This window comes from Etheostoma spectabile, chromosome 14 (assembly GCF_008692095.1).
Source record: "Etheostoma spectabile isolate EspeVRDwgs_2016 chromosome 14, UIUC_Espe_1.0, whole genome shotgun sequence".
Taxonomy (NCBI): domain Eukaryota; kingdom Metazoa; phylum Chordata; class Actinopteri; order Perciformes; family Percidae; genus Etheostoma; species Etheostoma spectabile.
Window position 1 is genome coordinate 20,124,674 of NC_045746.1, and position 21,319 is coordinate 20,145,992.

Below are 21,319 nucleotides of genomic sequence, written 5' to 3' on the forward strand. Positions count from 1 at the left end.
GCACCACTTTTTTTTTTTTTTTTTTATTTTTAAATGAATCCACTGAACTGGAAAATTAACCGATTCCAAACCAGTTTTTTTTTTTTGCTCAACTCTCGGCTGGCTTTGTGATGTCGTCGTACAGCTACTTCCCGGCTACATCCTGCTGAGCAGAGAAGCAGCACAAGAGTCCCTGTAATCAGGCCGCAGGGGAGCAACGATGGAGAAAATCCGCTTTGACTGTGCTGTAAGCCATCATTAGTCTTCATTCAGCTTTTCACAAGTTAAAAAATACATTTTAGTTTTTTTTTTTTCTATTATTTTATTGCTCAAGAATCAAGTTTTCTACTTTTTCTCCCACTTCAAAAAACTGCCAAAGGGGTATGATCAAAGAAAAAAAATAAGCATTTTTCAACACTACCTGAATAGCTCGGGGTCAGAACTGTTACACAAGTGGTATAACTGCTCGCAAATGTTGTTTTGAAGAGACTGCTTTGTCCTGGTGAGCACACCAAAGTCAAAATGTAGAATTAAATAATAGAAAAGGTGCTTGAGAGTAGAATTTGGGGTTTTATGCTTTGATTTGACTCTAACTCAAGCAGCTGAGCAAAAGGTATGTGTACATCAACTTTTCTGTACTGTAGAACAGTTCAGTCAGGACAAAAGTGTCCACTTTGGCCCATGAGTTCAGTAGTGTAGTGAAGAGACTATTAAGGATAAAGATAAGATCTTAAAAGCATCCGCTACTTAAGCCACCAGTCAGAGACGATGATTTTTTGAATTCTGTTTATCCTGTTACATCAGCGGATGATATTTCATGGCATTTCATCTCTGAAAGCAGCAGCGGCGGCCACGCTGTCAGCCTGCACTCAGACGTCTTATCACAACAGTCCCACTGCACACATCGGATTATCATCCCTCAAGCACCTCTCATCAGCAGCGACACTGGAAGTCTGGTGACACATTTCCTGCCGTTAATTGTCCTGAAATATAACAAGACCGACTCCTAGACAGCTGCTGCCGCCACACAGGAAGGCTGCACTGTAACATTTCATCAAGGTGAGAAAACACCAGCCCGGCGCTGTCTTATTTTGAGAGGAAGGGTGTTGAGGCTTTGTTGGCCATGCAAACCACATCACCACATGTTCACTGAAGGTCCTATTCTGTCCCGACAAATTGGCCCAGCGGCTAACATAGTGACGGTGGCTGCACTGAGACATCCGACAAAGCCCTGTAAAGACTCGTACTGTGGCAGCCCGATCTGAGCCATTTCATTAATCTGCCCGAACGTTGCCAGCCCCGTGGTCAGCGACAGCCACCGGGGGGAGCTTACTCGGAAACATTTCATCACGTTTTCCTGCCCTGGCCGTACCTCTACAGGCAATCACAGCCATAAACAAAATCCAACCCGGAGAGATATCATTATAGGTGCACCTCCTTCTCCAAAAGCCTGAGCCCTGAAACAGGAGCGGGCAAGCGGTGAATGAAGCAGCGGCGTGACTGTTGGGAAGATCAGGATGTTAAAAAAAAAATAAATAAAGTTGGGGAATTTCTTTTCCTGCCCCTCGCCAGCTACTGACAGGGAGAGAAGCGCTTGTGCATGGTTGAGTAGAGCAGCTCGGTGGCCATTAGAAGAAGAAGTAGCATTTTCACAGAAAAGGTTCTGTTGAGTTTGCTTGAGTGTGGCTGAAGGAAAATCATTTAAGGGGGAAAAACGTGGGAACTTGAAAGTCTTGAAAGCATTCCATTTCCTGGTAACAAACTTGGTTTTCTCTCATCTCAGCAACATCCGCAGTGAAAGTCAGCGTTGGGGTCCTTCAGGAGCTTCTTGCGGTCGACGTGCAGACAGTCTAAGTGGTACCAGGCGTCGCACACGTCGCACTGGATCCACTGCACCGTGTCCTGCTGGGGCAGCCGGCAGCGCGGCGCCGCGCACGGCTCCACCGCCCCGCCCGTCGCCCCGTCCCCCTCATCCTCCTCTTCGTCGTCATCGTCGTCGGAGGACGACGACGACGAGCCGGAGGAGGAGGAGGCGGATGAGGAGGAGGAGGAAGACGAGGAGGAGGGCGAGGGCAGGGAAGGCCGGGGAGGCAGCGGGTGTTTCCTGGGGCGGCCTCTTCGCTTACTGCGAGGAGAAAAGAAAAAAGAATGACGGAAAGAAAGAATGAAGAGGAAGATCCGGCCGTGGGGTCAGCAAAAAAAGGTTAACTTAACAGGTTAACTTGTACAAATAGATTAAAGGGTCTTTGTTTGACACAACACTTTTTGCTCCATTGTATTTGATTGGACTATAAAATGTGTATAAAATAAAACATTTTACATCGAATGGCTTACTTTGTGTCCGGTTACATCAATCACTAGTTCATAATTAACCTAATTATAAAAATATAACAGATAGCTTTTACACATGTGGCTTTTATATATTAGCATAACTCATCATGAAAACTACTTGAAGTTTAAAGAAAAAAATGATAGCATTCCAGAAAAACGCTCCTTTGGTGTAAAAATTGACTTCAGTGACTCCTAGTGGGGTAGGACAAAGAAAGCAGAGATGTTATCCCTTTTATCTTTTAAAAAAGGGGGCCCTTGGTTGGTGGCAAAGAGATTTCTGCAAACCTCCATGAACCTCTCACCTTGTTGGACGGTGAAATCTGTTGAACTGCACCCTGCCTCTCTCCTCTGTGCGGATCCTCACTGAAGGCGAGGCCGGACTGTAGTTCTCCCCTCCGACGACCAGAGGGGAGAAAACCGGAGAGCAGTGAGCCCTCCGCCTGCCTCTCTGCGCCGTCGGAGAACTGTGGGCGGGTTTCTGTTGGCGGAAAGCTGCAATGCTTGTGTGCATCGACGTCTGGACCCGGTACATCGTCTGCACTTCCTGTTTGCGAACCGCAGGGTTGGCGAGTGACGCCTGGAGGGGGTGGTGGTTGAGTCTGCTGTTGGTCATGGCGCCGTGGAAACTGCCGATGGTCCTGATGCCGACGGGGAAGGGCTTGGCCTCCAGCGGCCGCCGGATGTCGTTGTGGCTCTTGGGCTGCAGCGGCAGCAGAGGCGGGGGGCTGAAACTCTCCGACTCGGATTTGTAGAGCCGCCGCCTCTTCTTCCCCCTCGACCTCTGTCCGTCTTCAACAACTCCTGCTGGATCTGAACATCGAAAGGAGAATATTGTAACAGGAGAGGCAATAGACACCAGTCTTTTTTTTATGAAAAACAAAACCTACAACTCACGACCAGTTTCCAGTTAATTTGACATTTCCAGCACATGTTTAGAAGCAGGTATGTGTCTGACCTGCCAAATGGCTAACCAGAACTTTTGACTTTGAAGATGTCAACATTTCAAGATTTTTAATTCAGAGTTTCTCGGTTTGAATGAAAACTAATCTTCGAAGCACTTTTGATAACGGACCTGGATTTAGTGTTAAAAAAACCATTTCTGCCGCCGTTTGCAGAAAGCTCGGTAAGCATCCCGCTGGGCCTCACCTGCTCGACTTCTGGGTTCGTCCGAGCTGTCGTCCTCGAGGAGCACCGTGTGCGCTGACTTCCTCCTGCTCCTCGATGTCGGCTGGTGGAACTTTGTTGAAGGCACTGATGCTGCGGAGGAGAAGGATGGCGGCGTGGAGGGCGGGAGCAGAGAGGTTAAGGCCACAGTGGGAGGAGTCGAGGAGGAAGAGCCGGGGTCCGAGGTGGTGCCCTCGTGGCTGTGGCTCCTCTTAAAGGTCCAGGCGCTGCCCTTCATCTTACTCAGGCTGCCGATGGAGTTGAGGATGACGGTGGCCCGGTTGATGGGCAGATTAGACAGGTCCATGTTGGCGGCTGCCTTGCGGTCCGGGTTAGTTCTGATTCGGTTCTGTAAGTCAGAGGAGAAGGTACCCGCCTAGGAGACATGGGTATAAGTATATAAATTAGAATTTTATGCAAACATAAATATCCTTTAGATGCATGTATCATTTGTTTGGCAGGGGTTTTCTTTCTTCTTTTTGAAATGTATTTTAATATATATTTTCTAATTCAACACTTTTTAAGTACAAAACATGAGTGCACCAGATTCTGTCTTTTAAAGTTGACCTTTCCTTCCCTAACAATTTTGTCCATGACACATTGAATATTCATGTTCCTCTGGGACACCTTTGCCAAAAGTCTTCTTGTCACAATGCTTGTACGCACTGTTGTGTGAAGCCTGAGTGGGAGGGAAATTAAAAGAATGGCATCACTCAATATTTTTCTCATCAATCAATCCCATTAAAAGACCAAAACCTCAATTCTTCCCTACCCTGACACACGGCCAGTCCAATTCTTTCAAATGAAGATGTACAGTAGATCTTTTAAAACCGCTCACAAATAGAAATATTTTCTCTTTTTTAAAAAGAAAAAAATAGGGCATCATAATTTCCTAAACCCCGGGTTACTGTTTTTAAGCCAACCAAGTAATAGTGTAATTGTTGGGGACCATTTGTTGCAGGATTAATATACATTTAGTACTTAAGTGGTATTTACGGCAGCGGGACAAACAGTGAGATGTGCAATCAACTAAACTGAGGGACAGCTCTATGCACATTTGCAAATGTAGCGTCATCAGCGCCACAGCCAACCCAAAGAAAGCACAAGCTGTGATACTTCAGCTTACGTGGTATTTACCAAACATCCAGTTCATCGGGTAATTTGTGCCTTTTTTCCGCCCACTATAACGTAAATTGCGCAGCAGCAAAGCGGTACTGGTGCTATGATAGGGCTGAGTGCAGACTGCGATATTCTCCCTGCTGATGCTATGACTGTTATAAATGATCCTGATGCCAATGTTTGTTGCGAGGAGTTTAATAACTGCTGGAATGGAATGTAAACGCTGAGTCGGAGATTCAATGTCATCTTTGATTTCTTCCAGTAACTCTAATATTGCATGGCGGCTTAATCTGTAACGCTTAATGATTTCATGTTCACTCCACTGAAAAAGTGTGATCCTTGTGAAAAAAATCTTTTCTTCAGCTTGGTGTATCTGTGTCTTGCTCAGATTACTGTTGCCATTTCCCCAGGAGGCATATTCAGGGAAACCCACTTGTGGCTGGTTTACACCTGCTTTTAGGAGGCAGAGAATTCCACCCGCAAAATAGAGGCAGTCTTTGTAAATACAGCGGAATATATAATTAGGCACACTTTAAGGGTAACCTCCCACCTTTCAGGGTTGAACTCCCACTTTCCCCATGACCGCATATTGAAAGCAAAACTTATCTCTTCTCGCTCCTGCGATTTTACCCAAGTGCACCCTGTTAGGAAATAGCCCGCATCTGTTAAGTCAGTCTTTTTCGAAAAATTAACGCCTGGAAACAGGCGCAAACGGCTTGATAAATCCAAGACATTTAACACATTTCAATTGCTTGCTGTTAATTTGTTAATACTAAATGAGTTGTAATTAATTTACTAGAGCTGTAACCTCCCAGTCAACTAGTCGATTTATTGGTCGATACGTTCTGGATCAATCAAAATTCTGATTGGTCGATTTTTTTTGCCGTGTTATTTCATCAAGTAGAAGCATAGACCGCAGCAGTCTATGGGTGGAAAGCACTTATTGCTAATGGGGGTGTGTTTACAGAACATCCCTGTTTCACAGGTAACAGTCTGTCTTCAGAACACCCCCCTTGTTTTTTCTTTTGTTGGATTAGCCCGACCCACTGGGGACAGATTGAAGATAGGCAGCATTTTACAAAAATAGATAACGGAAAAAAGTTGAATGCAAAGTTTGCAAGCAACAGTTTGCATATTGCTGTTTTGAGTAGGCTATATAAACATATCAGAATTGGCATATTTCATAGTCTAATAATCGTTTTATAACTACCGGCGCACCCACCCGCAACCACGGTAGCGTTCCCCAGACACACCCAGACCCCCCCGGACCCTCCCAGACCACGCTGGATGTTAAACCTCTGTCATCCAAACCCAAAAATAATATCACGGAAGGAATTGTCGACTTTATTGCTCAGGATATGAGGTCCATTTTTGTTGTGGAGGGCTGAGGTTTTAAGAACTTGTTAATATACAGCGCCAGCACGCCTCACCATCACGCAAAATGCGAGGGACTCAAAGAGAAAGTTTCAGAGTTAATACAACACAGCGAGGCATTGAGCTTGACCACAGATATGTTTGAATATACAATAAAGTGGACGTGCCTTTGTGTTTAAGAGTAAAAGCTTTAAATTAATAGTCTATTTGTGTCTCAGCCACGAAGCCGAGCTCCTACGTTCAGCGCTCCGTGCGAGGACATGCCCAGAGCGCTGATGCAGAAATTACCTTTGGAATCGTGATGGCATCAAAGTCTAGCGGACGAACTTTGACCTTCTGGAAGAGGAAGTAGAACTCTGGGCTCCCTGGAGCCGACTGGCCACCGAAGGTCAACGTGTCGCCATCTGAGAGCTCCCACTGAATGCCAGGCTGGAGGCGGACCTCATTGACCCAGGTGCCTAGCAACACAAGAGCAACACATGAAATTTACAACTGGCACTGAATTTTGTTCCTTGACTCTCATTCGGCCACACTGGCATGATTGGCCCAAATAAGTAACAGTCTGGGGGGCGATGTTACCTGGTGACAGATCATCACAAAACAAAAAAATATTAATATATGAACATTTGAGCAACAAGAGTGAATAAACCCAGCGAGCTGAGCCTCAAAATCGGTCATTTGTTGGCTATCAATGTGTTTACAGCTTCCAGCGCTGCGGGGAAATCTAAAAATGTTTGTGAAATGGACCCACAGTATAGGAGCTGGAAGGCGACAAGGCAATCACATGGCCATGGCAGCACAGCACAAAATGAGAAATGCACAGCGAATACCGAGATGTAATTTTAATAGCAGAAATGAAAAATGTGGGAAACAGACCGTGGAAGTACTTGGAAAAATTAAGCAGTAAGAGCACAGTTTAGATTCAGAAGCTGTCAACAGTTCGTCGGCCTTAATCGAAGACCCAACTTTCCTTTTAATCTCGTCCTTCTCACCTCGTACCTGTGCTCTTCAGGTTTCACTAAAGACTATCAGCATTCTGAGGTTGTAAGATATCTCTGACTTCCCTGTACATACAATGCCACTTCTCTCGTATCTGACTCACACACAGAGATCATGTCTACTGTTAAGTGCTCACTAGTCTTAAATGTGCTCATTTATACCTCTACGCCAAGTATATCAGAGCCATATAATGCTTGCGAGTAGGGACGACCAATTAAGATTGAAAGAATCCGACTTTGTTGATTTCTTTAAAATAACACAATTTCAAACTTGCCTTCTATACATTGTGTTCAATTATGTCTAGAATAGAATATAACCATCTCAAAACCTGTGTATCTATACAGCCTCGCTTTAAGAATTTACTCTCCACCACGTTGTCTTTTTATTCTTTGTTTTTTTGCTGGTTGTTTTCTTGATTACTCAATGAAGGTTAACAAAATTCACTAAAAGTAAAAAGTGCTCCACTCCACCAGTTCCAAAAGCCAAAGGTGACATTTTCAAATTGTAGTGTACAACTATCAATCCAAAAGATTGATTTCAGTTGCACAGAAAACAAAAAAGCCACAATTAAGGTCACTGGTACAAGACACTCGATTAATTCATATCAATGCTGACCCAGACTGGTACTTCTTAGTCTTTCATGTCTCATGAGTGAAATTGTAGTCAATTCACTTTCTGTCCATCAACAAAGCAATTAGCCAACCAATTGTTTCTGTTGATACACAGTAGCTTGTGTGAAGCCTGTACAACTGTTGTTCTTTTAAATATTTACTACTCTACTACTACTTTGGGGTGGCAGTAGCTCGGTCCGTAGGGAGTTGGTTGGGAAACGGAGCGTCGCTGGTTCAAGTTAACGGACCAAAGTACGGAGTGTGGATTGGTAGCTTTGAGAGATGCCACTTCCCCTCCTGCCCTTGAACAAGGCACCGTACACCCCCCCCCCCCCCCCCCCCCCCCCCCCCCCCCCCCCCCCAACCGCTCAGGGCACTGGTCCAGCACTGGCAGTCCACTCACTCTGACATCTTTCCATTCGTGCATGATTAGGACCTAAGCATGTGTGTGTGTGTATTTCAGGCATGTGTGTAGTGACACACTAACAAATCAAGGGTAAATTGTAATTTCCCCACTGGGGATCAATAAACAGTATAAATTATAGTATAAATTACACTCACTCCAAAAGTGGTGCAGTGGATCTGGTTGAAAGGAGTGATAATGCTCGCCGTCTTGGTTCAGACTATGGAGCCTCTGTGATGTTTTATTATCCTCGTAAGTATAGATGCATCGTGATTGGTTGTTTTTCTTATAGAGGAGTGAAAGCTCAGAACAATGGACCTTGTTTGGGAAAAGAATTACAACGCCTTTTCTCCCCGCAATATTTGCGTTCCTTGTGAAATTACTCTTGATAAAAACAGTTTTAAAAATATATTGACGTTCAAAAACAGTTTTAAGAGAATGATGTTCGTCTCTCCAGAGCAGAATCAAAGACTTGAGGAATTTATCACAAGGACCATTAAAAGTTGCGGTTTCAGAGGAACATTTAGCTCCTAACGTGCATTTGTGTGCATCTGAGGCTTCACCTGGTCTGTAGTGTCTACAGCTGTGGGAAGTTATTAGCTGTGTATGTGTTGGCTGTCAGGCTGCAGGTGTTAGTAATACAGCAGCAGACAGTACGTGTGTGTTGAAGCGTGTGTTTATGCGTGTGCGTGTCTGTCTCCCTCACATCAAATAATGTGATTGTATGTACCACGTCTCTACAATATTTAGTATCTGTATACCTGTCAAGTTAAATATATGTGGGCTCGGTTTTGCTTTAAATCTGCATTTTTATTTCTCTCATACACAAAAATGCATGTGTTAATCTGTGTCAGACACTAAATTAATGAGCATGTGTGCAGGGTGTCTGTTCATGTGTGCAGGGTTTCTCAGCCTCTGTCTCACCATGACTGCTCCTGTCCTTGATGTGGACACTCCAGCCTTCCTCCTGTGTCGCCGCATTACCCTCGCCCTCCTCCCTCTCCGCATGCAGCTCAGCGTGGATCCGTGACACCGACGACGAGTCCAGCGTGACGTCACACAGCTCCGCCGCCCGGCCCAGTCGGAACACAGACTGGCTCAGCACCGGCCTGAACGTGTACAGGTCCCGTGCCGAGTCGGACGCCGACGAACCGATGCGAAGCAACTGGAAGCATGGCTGCACCCCGGACAGCATGACTGAAGGGTTTGATCGTCTGCCACGGCTAAGCCCTCACCTACACCCCCACCAGGCCAGACTGTATCTGTGACAGGCCCCTGAGTTACAGGAAGCTGTGATGCATTTTGGGATACAATTCTTTGCTAGCGGACAGAGGTTAAATGGAAGGCATTTGCCCAAACAGTGCTGACTGCATTAATAAAGCTAAAATATCCTAAACATAGGTCTGAAAGCACTGAGTGTGATGCTTACTGGCATGTGCAGCAACAGGTGTTTGCATTAGTATGGAAAGCTGATGACTCGTTGTGCACTGCTGTGAATACATGAATAAATAATGAGGATATGGAGCACTGTATAAGCTGGTGAAGTGTGGAAATTAGCTTCTGCACTCTCTCAATCTCAAACAGACTAAATCCTCCCAGAGTAGAGGCAGTAATAAGATGGATTTGAGAATAAAGATCTTCAATAATGTAGACAGCCTGTGTGTTACAGTGCTGCTAAATCGAAAGGTGCAGTAAACATTGAAACCGTGAAAAGCAAACCTGCCAAAAGACTTGACAGCCGTGACTTTTAGCTGGAACTCTGACGTCTAATATTTTAAGGTTTGAACAGTTGTCACCTGAGCATGTGTGTGGAAGTGTGTGTGGCGTGCCTGCATGTGTGTGTGTGTGTGTGAGAGAGAGATTAAAATCCCATGCTCCTGACATCAGCCGGCTCACAGGTGGGAAGCCTGACAGGGTGTAACGGCTGAGGCCTGTCTGATCTGAAAGAGACCAAAACGAAAAAAATCCTTGAAATTAAAAAATTTAAAACTAAATTTTTCTTAATTGCTTTACTTAGGTAGTGAAAAACACCTTAGCCTTTATAAAATGTAATCTATTTGACACTTCAGACGACATGAAAACACGTCTCATTACAAGCTCGCGTTAAATTAATATAATATCACATTGAAGCAGAAAAGAAAGAAATGCTAAAACTACAACCGAATTTATAAACTATCAGCTTCACTTAGCACCCATAGATTGTATTTATTTATATATATTTTTTTTTTAATATTAACGGTCTATGTGTGTACCGCATGCCGTACATCAGCTGCATAGAGCCATATCATGGGCTCACCGCACAAAGCCACAAACAATAACCCACAGAACTGAATGGCTTGTCATTTAAAAACTCGTTTAAGCATCACTAACTGCACTTATGCGCATGGCAGCTACTTAATTACTTACATATGCATTCATTCACGTTAAAATAAGATGTTCTTTTTTTTTTAAAAGAGCAGTGAAATATCGTGGTGGGGCTTTTTTAGCTTGTCAGACAGAAACAGGATTAAGCTAGCTGACGTTAGTTCCTTGTCGGACAGAATGAAAGTCAAAGCTGCCACTTACAACAATGACACACCGACTTTATGCGAATTATTCCTCGAACTGCCGCCAATGAAACACCGTCGACAGCTCCACCAGCGGGTTCAGCAACTACACTTTAAACTAAATGTATTGTTTATGCAGAAATTTTATCGCCGTGGCTCGCCAGACGTCGGTGCAGCTTTTCGCCTTCTTTCCTGGAGGAAGTCCTTTGAAATTTGGCGCGCCAGTCCCGGGGCTTCCTTGCGCGAGAATCAACGTCATGTCCTGCTCCGCCCTGATTGGCTCAGGGCCAGGGCGCCTTCAGCGGGAGCAGAGCAGCACGGGCGGGCTTGCGTGAGGCAGCGCCGTGTACACAGACTGGCCGGGTCGTAGACCGTCTATGGCCGTATACAGCTCTGGTGTGAGGGAAAGTGGGGCACACAGCAGGCTTCATGCATGGGATCAAGTGTCAGAGAGCTGCAAACAGCTGCAAACAGCTGCAAACAGCTGCAACAGCCGCAGCGGCTGCTGCTGGAGTTGATGTACCAGGCTGCTTTATTGAAGGCAGTATCACACAATCAGTTTCACGTTGAAATTTTTTTGGAATAAATGTTTTTAAATTGATAGCCTATAGTTAAAAAAGTCTTAAAATGACATCTACTCGTTGAAGAATCTATGAGTATAGGGGGAATTGTTGGGTCTCTGTTAATTAAAGAGGGCGTCTAGACCTACTCTATCTGAGATACAGTAACTTAAGATTTTACACTATAAATAAAATGGAAATTATACATATTTATGTATATATATATATATATATATATATATTTTACAATTTCTGTCTAGGCAGGGCAGTTTGCTCTTGGCTCTGCCCACATGCCAAGCGCTGGACACTGAACCCCAAAGTGGTCTTGCATGGCTGCTCTGTCACAATCATATGGAATCATATGCATTACTACATTAAAAAACAGCCTTCTTGGGTCAAACTTATTATTGTTCACAGTAAAGCTCCAAAAAACGTTTTAAAACAATGTGAGCAGAGTAGTAGAATGCATGCTACTTCATGCTGACATTATAATTTAAAGTCCTTATATATGGAGTAGTTTAAATCGGCTCTAGATTGGCCACAGATGGTGGATTGTGCACATAATTAAAAACAAAAACAGTACTGGCATTACTAAGTGTATTTGAGGAGGGGCATTTATTATCATTTTATTGTATGTTTAGTATTTTATCATATATATTAGTTGTGTTGTTATGAGAGGGGAAATTGATGTTTTTCTTAAAATATACTGTTTGGTTATTGTTTCTATTGGTGTCTGTTTGTGCTCTGTTAATCATTCCCTGGCAGGGGTGCCACTCTCTGGGCAACATTTCTGAAAACCCCCTCTTCACTATCACCAACTGTCTACACTCTGAAGTAAAAGTACTAAGACAATGTTTGCTTCGCAGGTGAGTTCATGCCGTACAAATCTATTCTCTACTTGTGAAAAAACTAGCAAGCAACCTCTGAGCTACAGAGCTGAAATCTGCCTGGAAAATGGTTGAAGACTGAGATCTCCTCTTGACTATTTATTGATTTAAAAAAGGCAGTCCTGGCATGCTTGCTAATCCGTCACTGAAATTCAAATGTCAAATTATTTTGTATTAGTTTGTATTAATGAAATGGAAAGAGCATCGAAAGCAGATAAACACAAAATAAAAATAAACCTTTCGATCCACACTGTTGAAAATCCTTTTAATTGGAATTATTCATTCATTACAGAAAAAAAGAGAAGCTTTATAAAATTCTTTGTAGGATGCCAAAAGGTCTTATATAGTACCGGTATATAAATAATCATTGATTTATTCTTCAAGCAAAAAAGGGGGTGTGGACATTTGCTCGTGGCAGTGCAGTGAAGTATCGTTAAAGTCAATGATTACATGGAAACACGTGAAACACATAAATGAGACTTAAACTCCTAGATATGAAGCATTCACGTCATTTCTTTCAAATTGAACAACCGGTGACAACATGCAGAAAAACCAGTGCCCAGAATTTCTAGTATCAAAAACATACTGTAATGTGTCCTTTCAACTCTTCTTTTTTCAAATACAACCTAAACTTGCTCTTGCACATCCTGAGAAATTCAAACGTCAATGTTTTCATGTGGGATGGAATTGTTTGATCAATGAGGAAATATAAACTGAATCAATCTGGATTCAACTAACTCAATCAAACCTCAAACACAACACAGAAGACATGTCTTTTATCACAGCATACAGAATACTAGCTACATTGGTTGAAAATAAACTACACAAATACATGGGGGGATAAAAATGAAGAAGTTGTTGATGTTGCCTTCTTTTTTGCATAAGCAATAGCGGTAATATTGACAGTGATAATACTTCTCCTGCCTGAGTTATGGAATAAAACAACTAATAGGATCTATTCTAGCCGCGAGAGCCATCTTGACTCTGGGGTTTCCCAATTATTTTACAACTACAAGAGTGTATGTTGTGTGGAGAAAGAATACGTAAAACGTAAATCACTTTAGATGCAAATAGCATGGCAGTCAACATGCAAACGTAATACCAAATCAGCATTTAATAAACCTGCAATGCAAACTTTAATGCCCCTAAGAATGATAAATGTTTGTTGAAATTATTGAATAACAATCTGCGTCAAGTCTGTGCATATTATAGCAGAAGTGATGTTAATAAAGGAGAGTACTAGTGCCACATGTTTAATTTGATTGGTCTTACTGTAAAGGTTAGTTTGTCCCAGCAAAGATGTCTTTGATGAAAACAAAACACATGAAATATGCGACATGGTGATCAAAAATGTTTACAGTGATTATTTTTTAGATGGAGACTTTGAATTTCTCCAGAATTAAGTGTGTGCCATAAAACACTAAGAGCAACACTCAGATATATGAAATACAACTAAAAGCCAAATGGAAACTTCAAGTCAAATCGTACTGTGTAATTTTTTTTAAATTGCAAAACATGAATGGCAGCAAATTCTATAGCTTCTACCGAAGCACAACAAGCTTTCTTATTATGTGCTTACACCAACAAGACATAAACACCCCCTTCTATAGATAATTGGCAGTGAAATGAAAAATAAAAAACACACCAGTATTCTCCTTTAAAGGAACACGCCACCGGTTGTGGAAATAGGGCTCACCACGGTCTCCCCTAGCTGTAGATAGGTGGGCCGATGCATTTTCTGTCTCAGTGTATGCATTGTTTTAGTCAACACCGGAAGTGGCACCGCTAGTTAGCTTAGTGTAGTGAATGGAATCCTTTGTTGCCGGTTAGCATGGTGTGAGTAAAAGTGAGCCAACAAAAAAACAACAACCTCATTATTATTATTGTGACCTACATATTCAATTGTACAAATAGCTATGCAGATTAATACTGGAGGATTTCCTAGGCAGATATTGTACTTTGGCTGTGCTTCCACCCAATATCGTCCCAAATCAATATCTGCCCAGGAAATCCTCTAGTATTAATCTGCATAGCTATTTGTACTCGTTGTGAATATGTGAGCCACAACAAGTAATTAGGTTGTTGTTGTTTTTTGTTGACTCACTTTTACTCACAACATGCTAACCGGCAACATAGGATTCCATTCACTACGCTAAGCTAACTAGCGGCGGTGCTGCCGGTGTTGTACCAGACTAAAACAATGCATGCACTGAGACAAAAAAATGCATTGGCCCACCTATCTACCACTAGGGGAGAACATTGTTAGCCCTATTTCCACAACCAATGGTGTGTTCCTTATAACATAGCACTCTGAGAAGTGATATAATTGAGTCAGGAGGATCATGGGAAACCGGGACCAAACTTCAGTGACAAAATCAGAGTGGACTCAGGAGGCCAGCTGTACAGAAAACTGCAATTCTTATTATTATATACTATATTTTGATTAATATCAATATTAGCTATCAGCATTACGGCTGCTGTCCCACAAGCAATCTACAGGTCGGCATGCTGCAGTTACACTAATTCGTATACACTGGGACCGCAGATATAAGCTATAATATTAGAGTATGGAGAAATAGTAAGCACATTAATAGCGAGAGTCATCTTCATGGTGCTAAAGTGGTGCTATAAAAGCTCTGACAAAGACAAGTATTCAAGCATGGTCATTCAAAAGAGGTGCGATTTTCTTCTCTCCAGTAAACGCACTAGTTAAGGATGAGCTACGTTTGTCCCAAAGTAAACACACTGACTACATGAAAATTCTTTTTTGGACTTATTTTCTTGTACAAAAGAACGTGTTGGGAGTATCACAATGGCAACAGGCGTGTGACTACAAAATAATTGTCAAGCAGACAGCGTGCAATGCATTTCTGATTAATTCTCCATGTAGCCCAGAGGAGGAGTGCAGCTGAACTGGGATCAGTTTGTCCATGTGTGTGTTTCCTACTGTATTTCAGCTTAAGAGTGCCAACCATCAGTGGTTTTTCAGTTATTTTCTCCAATTATCTGTCACGAATCAAAGATAAGACTAAATTCAATCCCAGTGGGAGCCACTGAGCTGCACTGGAGTGAATTCAAATTAATTGTTCTCAGTGTCAGAAATTGCAGTTGACAGTACTTCTGATATTTTTGCGGTAAAGCAAATTTCTATTATGATCAGAGGTCGGTCTATCAGCAAACTGAGACACCGCAGACATCATTTCATGGTTTTTCATTACATTCTTTGGAATTAGAGAGAATAGTAGATTAACAGAAGATTGAATCCACCAGAATTGAAAGGACGTTTTATTAAATCTCGCCCTACACACACACGGATCAGCACTTCTGTTCTGACAGGCTTTGTGAATAGCGGCTCTGATGTGTAATGAAACCGAAAAAAACACGGACAAGGTTGAATGACGGAAAGTGAAATCCTTTCATAAAGCCTTCATCAGCTGTTATTATTCCAATAAGCACATGCCAAAATCCAATGGAGGCTCGAGCCCCTTCACCCTGCACAATGATCAAGTGTCCGCTAACAGAAGCTTTGCAATGTATACCAAGAATGAAACGTGTTATGTATTACGTCTTCACTCAAAACAGCTCGATATAGTGGCTGGGTTGGCTCAGTTGATAGAACTGGTGCACATTTACAGAGGTTTATGAAGCCTCAATGCAGAGGTCCGAGATTGTAGTCCCACCTGTGGGGATGTCTCCCCTTTCTCACCTAGCTGTCCTGTCCATTAAAGGCAGAAAAGCCCAAAAAAATAATCTTTAAAAAAACAGCTTGATATATTCACAAAAGCTCTGAGACAGGCGGCATTGCTGGCTTCTAAAATACAGTATCAGTGTATTTAAATGTAAAAACTTCACATTCCACTGAAATCATGAATTCATTTAGCAAAGTTGCTCTGTTGTCATCTTTTTCTGGGCAGATTAAAGCCAACACTTTAAGCCTTTTTGTAAATATTATTTGACTTATGTGTGATATCTGGCATTACAGAGGCCTGCATTTCTTAACTTTCTTGGTTGCTCCATGCATCTCAATGGGTGTAAGCCAGTGAAATGTGGATCTAAATCTAAATCTTTTTAAATGTTGGTTTTCTGTACTTTTGTCTGTCTTTGTCCTGCTATCCAACAACCTGGTTTTAAAAGCAACAGCACTGTTACGGTGTCAAACAGTGCACCCCTGAGGTGACTACGGATACTCCAACACTGCTGAAGCAGGTGTTGATGAAAGGATTTCACACAGCCTCACTGTGACCCAAATGCGTAAACATGACAAACTGAGTTAGACAGGAAGTGTCTTCCCAGCTGAAGGCGTCTCCAGCACTATGTGTTTGTTTTCTATCTGCTGTGTACTTGTGGTTAAAGGATCAAAGCAGCGTTTTGAGTATAAAATCTTGCATAAGCCTTGCAATAAGAAACATAGTATGTTCACACAATTTTTTTTTTACACATGCAGATCCCATAACTTTATATTTACAACAGTGGAAAATACACCTAGGAGTGACTGATTCCCCTTTCCTTCTGGTGGATATTAGTGATATCTCAGTGCCATTATAATGAATATTGCTTAGATTTCATTGACAATCAGTCAATCCTTTGACTATCAATGTGTCATTAATCCACCTAACCTTCTTATCAGAGCTCATTTGAATCAACCTGTATTTACATCATACACAAAGTCAGTTTTGGGAGCCTTACTGTTGCCTCTTGGTATATAAATATACCTGATCAAGTGAAGTCCCTGCACAAGCAAAACAGCCACACAATGAGTGAGTAGAGTATGCAAGTCATTTTACACACATCTTTCTTGCACACTCATATATACGTTATATATATATATATATATATATATATATATATATATATGTATATATATATATAACATTATATATAACATAACATTTTACTTATGTAGTCAATAAAGACTCCAACCAAACTGCATTGTCCTATGGAACTAGTCATTTTGAGCAGATCAATATATTGCATTTAAAATTGCTGCTACTTATTTTTTTTTACCCTTTTTTAAATACAATGTGAATCTTTTTCTTGTTTTAAAAGGATCACATGTTAAATGTTGTGCTTTTCTTGTGTCTGTCTGACGTCTTGTTGAGGCTGACAGCTGTCAATGGCAACAATATCAGGGACATCTGAATGGGATTTTAGGGACAGTGAGCCCTGTAATGATGAGACTGTCCTCCTCTGAAAATGGACTCCATGAGTCGTTTGTACAATCGCAATTACAACCCTTGTTTATGTTTTATTGTTAGGCGGCGTCACCCTCTAGTGGCCACAGTAATTGCGCATAGTAGTAACGTAATAACGCATGTTTTAAAGAGACCGACACAAGGACGGAAAACGCTCCTGTGTGTCTTATTTCCTGCCACAGTTATGGGCGCTTCTATGTGTCGTATAAGAATGATCAACCTCTGTGGTCGTATGGTTTGGAGGACTTGTTGGTTGTGATGAAGATAACTATGTTTTTGGTGTGTTTCAGTAGGTGAAGTATGTGATTGATCCCCCAAAGGTGTAAAAGTGCTGCACTTCAGTGTGCAACTAGCACAGACTGTTGGACATGTTTGGTTTGGACAAAATTTCCTCAGCAGTGTGAGATGTCTCGCTCTCAATCTGTAAAATGTCATTCATGTAAATCAGTTTCCTGTGACCTGAATTAGCCCGCAGGCTTCTTCCCCAGCAAGGTAAGGGAACCAATTAGTCAAAAGCAGTTGTAATGGCTGCGGGAGATTAATTTAACTCACTGTTCATGCTTCTCTTTAAATAGCTTTGAACTTATGCCACTGTTTCCACTCTCTCTCTCATCTGTATTTTCTGTGGTATCACTCGTCTTGTCTTTCTTTGACGAAATGTGTTTATTGTTGTTAAGTGTGTAATTAAAGATGAACAAAAACGGTGACTACAGATATTATCCAAGGATGACATTTACGAGCTACCTGTGGTACATCTGTACCACCATCCTCTGTCATCCCCACACATGCTTTAGAGCTCTTTACAGCAACAAATATCTAGTACAAACTAGAGGTTTTTGGGATTTGAATGCCCATGACTCAATAAAAGGCCTAACCTGATCACAGAAAAGCTGAATACATTTAAACTGGAGTGGTTGTAAACATGTGACCTTCCTATACCATACAAACTACACACTATTACTGGTACAGTTAATGGTAGCACGACTGAATAGTATGTTGCACAGTTGGTGGGGTTGAATTCATAGAGCACAAGCAGCAAGTGTAGGGACTTACCATTATTATTTTTTTTGCGTTATTGATATTAACCATTCATTCAGAATTTTTTTTAATACTCAGAATGACCACCTATTTCTCATTTCCTATTTTTCCTGAGCTGGAAGGAATCACGTCTCCATGCAGAGCATTGAATGTCTAATAGTGTTGGCTGCTGCGTATCAAACCCACCCTCCACACACACACACACACCCACACACCCACACACCCTTTTCATAATCACTGTTATTCAGTCTCATTCCATTGGGGCTGCAGAATGCATTGTTATCTCAGATTGATCCGACTGCTTTCCAGTCACTTCATTTTGGCAAACAACTGGGCTACAATAATCAGAGCCCCGTCTGATGGACGGGAGCCGAGATGAAAATAGGACACTTTAAATCATGCAAGTCATTTATCGGTTCCCCGAATAGTCGCCGGTTCCATCTCTGGCGTCTCTTTTATCACCGCTTCTCACTCTATGGTGTCCGTGAAACGGTCCTTCTGAAAAGAGACCAAGAATCCAATTATGTTATCGAGAGCTGTTCCAAAAGTCCCAGGAGTGATGCACAGTCTTCTCCTAATTTTATTTTGCACTGATAGGGCTTGTGACAACCCCACTGGGTTAAAAAAACAAAACCAAAAAAACCCAGATGAATATAGTTTCTAGAGTTAGCCGTCGTTCTTGTGGGTGTTTTATCTGGAATTGATCATTAGCGTGAGTGACACAAGGCGGACAGGTTTCTTTAGATTATGCCTTCAAATGAGATGTGGCACAAAATATGTGAGAGAAAGGAAAATAACCACTCGAGTAGGAAAGAGCTTGTTTCAGTTTTCAGGTTTTTCAGAGAGAAAACGTTGAGGATATCAGAGTGAATGAGTGCCGAGACATGGAATTGTGTCTGAGAGACGGAGACGCCTTCTGACATACTCGTATTGTTAATAGAGTCTGTGTGTGGGTGGGATGAAATGCAATCATCGCAGTGTTTGTCTGATGCTGTGAAAGCAGACAAAAGTGCTGTCAGAGGTAACACGCTGTGATTCGACTCCATGCAGGAGAAGCTCTTAGCTGTTGTTATCAGTAGCCTTGGTCTTAGAAATTATTGTCTGATTACTCGGAGCTTGCTGACTCCACCTGTCGAAACTGTCGGGCTCCTGTAATTATTTTTGACATTCAACAGGTGGTGAAAAAAATTTCATCCCATTTAGGCGTTTTCCTGAAAGCGCTGAGAGCTTTTTCCCCTTTTCACATCATCGTAACTTCCCTTTGAGCCGGTGCATCTTCGGCTCATCGAAGCTTGCATGCAGTCAGTCTACTCTAACGTCAGATCCGAACTATATCTACCGTAATGGTTAATTTAAATGCATGCATTTTCCATATGCTCAGAAAGGCTTTGTTCTTCTTTTGATAGAGCTAAAGATTGACCTTTCGCATCCATTTTTTGTTTCAGTGGTAAGTGCATTACATTTTGTATTGTGCATTTTGTGCAACTTGCCTTTTTTATTATTATTTGATTTCAGGCTAAACTGACATCTGAATCCTAGCATGAATATTTTGTCTATGATGTTTCAAATGCAGTGTTCAAGGACTCTGATGTTTGGACATGATAGACAGATCCAGATTGTTGTGGATGTCATTGCTGTATGAGGAGCATGAGATAAAAAAAAAAAAAAACACACACCCTGGTGCATCCTCTCAGGTGCTCTGAGCCAATTCCTCTTTCTGCACAGCTTCTTCGCTCTCAGCCCCTCCCTCCGTTTTGGCTAAAGCTGGCCCAGCTGGGCCCCCGGAGGCCGTCCCCGGTGAGACAGCACCGTGCAGGCTGCCATCGGGGGTGGCAACTGCGAGTGAGCGGGGATTGGAGGCGGGGCTGGCACTCATGGCGGAGTCAGGGGTCCGGCTGGCGCTGAGGTCGCCGTGGGGGGCCACGGCGGCCTCTGGGCTGTCGATGTGAACTTCTTCGGTCATGGCTGTAGGGAAGACGGCATTCAGGAGGGGCTTGTGGGAGGCGTAGGTCATCGCATCAGTGTCACTGTCCAGTGGGAGGCCGGAGTGGGTGAACTCCACTCCAGAGTCACTCATCTCCAGAAAATTGTCTGAGGAGAGAGTGTGGTAGCGGCCTGGTTTGGACACCTCGAGGCCCTACGGAGAATGGGGGGAGGGGGAAACACAGGAGAGGAGAGATGTAAGGGGAGAAGACAGAAGAAGGAGTGAGGGTCAAAGGAGATGAAAAGCACAGGAAATATGAGATTACCAAAGGCAAGGACAAGAGGAAGGAGAAAAGGACGAAAAGAGGAGAGTAGTAGTAGGTATAAAGATGGGAGTAGAAAGAAAGAGAAACCAGGACAAGTAAAGAAAGGGAGCGGTAGGAGGTGGAAAGTGAGGGGAGGCCCAAGAAAAGAGAAAGGGTAGGGAGAAATACTAAACAAACTCCCCCAACAGAGTGGAAGAGGTGAAGAAGGATGGAGGAAGGGAAGTTAAAGAGGTGGTAAAACCTGAGGTCAGGAAAAAGCAGTGTGAATAATTTACGCACGTTTCTAGGACCATATTTATGGATTTACCTTCCACTCACATGTAACCAGCTCTACTTATTTTCCTTGGTACATTGAGACACGATGCATTGCATCTGTAAATTTTTCATGGAGCTATTTCGATGGCTGGTTTTCTTTTGCACATTACCATACCATCACCTTTGCACTGCACTCACTCCCACTAACACGCAGTCTTTCTTGCACTTGCATATTACATTGATAGTGCACATATTATATATTTTTTTCTTTGTGTATGAATATACAGTACGTGACTGTATATCTTCCATTTTATACATTTCCTGTGTGTGTGTGTGTGTGTGTGTGTGTGTGTGTGTAGCATGGAGAGGGCTTTGACCACACTTTATTGTCCTACACTGTAACATGACAATAAAGTTTAACATTGACAACAAAACTGTACAGTACAAATCTGTAGGAATAAAATGATGAAAATCTGATTAGTACTACAGATACAGACTCTAAAATCTATACCAGACTTCTCCATTAAATATTAATGGAGAATATATGTATATATTGTACAGTCCCTGACAAAAGTCTTGTTGCTTATCTGTTTTGTAGAAACACCTGCTATT

At 42.4% G+C, this 21,319-nt stretch overlaps 2 protein-coding genes across 5 annotated transcripts in view; both read right to left on the minus strand.

Annotated features, from left to right (window-relative positions):
- The window catches only part of tcf19l (transcription factor 19 (SC1), like), an 11,084-nt gene extending 295 nt beyond the window's left edge, over positions 1–10,789 (minus strand). The window contains exons 1-6 of the mRNA XM_032536302.1: positions 10,546–10,789; positions 8,905–9,920; positions 6,256–6,425; positions 3,457–3,850; positions 2,613–3,120; positions 1–2,104 (exon numbers count right to left, since the gene is read on the minus strand). The exon at positions 1–2,104 is cut by the window's left edge and continues 295 nt beyond it. Coding sequence (XP_032392193.1) covers positions 1,759–2,104; positions 2,613–3,120; positions 3,457–3,850; positions 6,256–6,425; positions 8,905–9,175 — 1,689 coding nt within the window. The 5' untranslated portion in view covers positions 9,176–9,920; positions 10,546–10,789 and the 3' untranslated portion in view covers positions 1–1,758. The remainder of the gene's footprint in view (positions 2,105–2,612; positions 3,121–3,456; positions 3,851–6,255; positions 6,426–8,904; positions 9,921–10,545) is intronic.
- Positions 10,790–14,662: 3,873 nt separating this feature from the next.
- LOC116702163 (uncharacterized) overlaps positions 14,663–21,319 on the minus strand; it is a 31,340-nt gene continuing 24,683 nt past the window's right edge. For all 4 annotated transcript variants that reach the window (XM_032536303.1, XM_032536306.1, XM_032536304.1 and 1 more), the window contains one exon: positions 14,663–20,340. In XM_032536303.1, the coding sequence (XP_032392194.1) occupies positions 19,894–20,340 (447 nt within the window). In that variant the 3' untranslated portion in view covers positions 14,663–19,893. The remainder of the gene's footprint in view (positions 20,341–21,319) is intronic.